The 2,500-nt window shown below is 42.4% G+C and overlaps 1 protein-coding gene across 1 annotated transcript in view; it reads left to right on the top strand.

The window, feature by feature from the left end:
* LOC307081856 (GDNF family receptor alpha-4-like) overlaps positions 1–2,500 on the top strand; it is a gene marked incomplete at both ends in the record, with an annotated part of 23,970 nt that overhangs the window by 21,139 nt on the left and 331 nt on the right. The window contains one exon of the mRNA XM_079745218.1: positions 161–297. Coding sequence (XP_079601344.1) covers positions 161–297 — 137 coding nt within the window. The remainder of the gene's footprint in view (positions 1–160; positions 298–2,500) is intronic.

The raw sequence follows: 2,500 nt of genomic DNA, 5'->3' as shown, positions 1-2,500 counted from the left end.
ATCGGAAGCAGAAAGAAATGTATTGCTCTTCTCCGGACCCGCCTGCATGGCAAACTCAAATTGCTGGCAGAACGGGCGGGGGGCACCCAGTCTAATATAGACCCACAAACCCCTAATGTTCTACCATTCTTCTTCTTCTTCTTCTTCTACTGTTCCTTAGGTTCTTCCATCAGCTCCCTGGGCCTCCCTGGGCCCCGGGCGGTAGAGATCACCCCCCCTTCTCCCTCCAGACCCCCCCACTTCAATCCGGGTGACGAGTTGCTCAGCAACAACCTACTGCCTGAACACAACAACATTGTGAGTGTCTCCCAAACGCACACACACACAGACATTTGACCGGCACTCATTTGCTAGCACCCACCCCCCCCACACACACACACACACACACAAACAAACACACACACAAGCACACACATACGCAGATAATCACAAATACATGCACTTGCACACACACACACACACATACACACACACACACACAAACAAACACACAATTCCCTGATCCTAAGGAACCGTGAAAATGTGTGTATTTATTGAATTTATTATAGTATTTATCTCCTTTCATTCAAAACAATCTAAGTGAGGTAGGATCTCCTCGAAAACAATTACCTTTAGTGATTGTCTATAATTGCTAAAGCTAAGTGTTTTTTTTTTGGGGGGGGTGGTATTTAACTATCTGGGCTGTACAATTTGATCTTCTATAAAATCTGAATCACATTACATTCCAAACCATCCACAGTAATAATGTATTATTACTAATTCAAATTTAATACAAATGAATTAGCCAAAGCGTTTGCCTGTTTTCAAGAAGCATTCATATTATCCAGTAGTTTCATAATTCTCACTTGGCTTGGCGCTGTTAAAACAATAGTTAAAAAATGTTTTATAACATCAAAGGAAGCAGCCCATGGGCTGAAACTATGAAAGCAGGCTGGCAAGTCTTCAAACGGCTCGCCAGCCTGCGTGCAATCTAAGAGGAAAAAGAGTGATTGTTTTGTCCAGGGAGGAAAAAAGCTAGATTGGAACTCCCTTGTACTAACAATATGCTCTCTGTCAAAAGTAGACTTAGTATCCCAACCAAAAATATATGTTAGAATATAGAACGATGCGTGTAAAAGGCTAGCAGACTCTCTTGTATCAGCCTGGGAGCACCTGGATCATTGTGAGAATGGCTGATAGAGAATTAATTAATGGCATCTTTAGGGATGATCGCGGCGGAAGTGGATTGACAGCCGTGACAAAAGCTGGTTAAACACAAGTCGCTTCCCAATCATTTTTTTTGTCTCCTTTTACTTTTTATCTCAGCCTGGTAAAATCCTGGACTGCCAGTCAATTATTAACCCTTCCAACCAATATTTTTGCGCAAAAAAATATATAAAAACTTCTGTCTGCCAAATATATGTATATATATATATATATATATATATATATATATATATATATATATGTGTGTGTGTAGCAGACTAAAGCTTTGATAGTCGGCCTGTCGGAAACCCGATTGTAGTAGCACATGTTGAAGCACACAAGGCTGCCAACAGCCATGAAAAGGGCTAGAGAAGTGTTCATAAATGTGTTAATAAACAATATGGAGGACAGCAACAGACCAGGGTCTCGCTGGTGCATCCCTGAGTGGCTAATGCCTTTTGGCTGACCTCGCACACAGTCGAATGTGACCTATTCAAATTCAAACTGTTTACTTTCTTCTCTTGGCCCGGGCCCTCTTACCGGGAGGGCCCGGGCCCTCTTTTCACCAGGAGAAAACACAATCTACCACAGTGATGCTTCCAGGCTCCTGGCACTTTTAGCTTGCCAGAGATAATCTGGGCCTGCAGACAAGTGGGGATTCCAAGTCCTCTCTCTTGTCTGTTGCCTCGCTCTCTGTTTCAGTCATCACTCTCTCTCTCTCTCTCTCTCTCTCTCTCTCTCTCTCTCTCTCTCTCTCTCTCTCTCTCTCTCTCTCTCTCTCTCTCTCTCGCTCTCTCTCTGTCTCCTAACTCTGTCCATGTCTGAGAGGATTAGACGAGGTGCTTGTTGGAAGTCAGACTTCATTAGTATGAATGTATGCAACCCATCTGTCTTTCTCTTAACTTCCACGCCCTTCTAATCCCTCCTTCCACCACTTTCTTCTTCTTCTACCACTTCTTCCTCTCTTCCTTTTTTACTCTCTTCCTTTTTCTGTTACCTTTTGAGATCCATATCGGGAATATTGATTATAATGCTATATGTTTTTTTGTAGCTTTTGGAGATGTGCTTATGGACACATTATAACCAACAAGCCTTGCACTTTACACTCAAACAGTCCCTGCTGAGTTGTATTTTTCATCTCTTGTTAATTCAACTCTTATTATTATCTTTCTCCCAGGTGGCTGTGCAAGGCCAATCACCAGCTGCATCCCAGCATGCATTTCACTCACGTCCTCGCCCCAAAGCATGGCCTAATGGACAACAATTGATTGGTTTTCCATTCTAGTGAATTTCTTTTTAATATGATTTAAAAGTA

Source organism: Pollachius pollachius, assembly GCF_949987615.1.
Source record: "Pollachius pollachius genome assembly, chromosome: 10".
Taxonomy (NCBI): Eukaryota; Metazoa; Chordata; class Actinopteri; order Gadiformes; family Gadidae; genus Pollachius; species Pollachius pollachius.
This window is presented reverse-complemented; position numbering and strand designations above follow the sequence as displayed.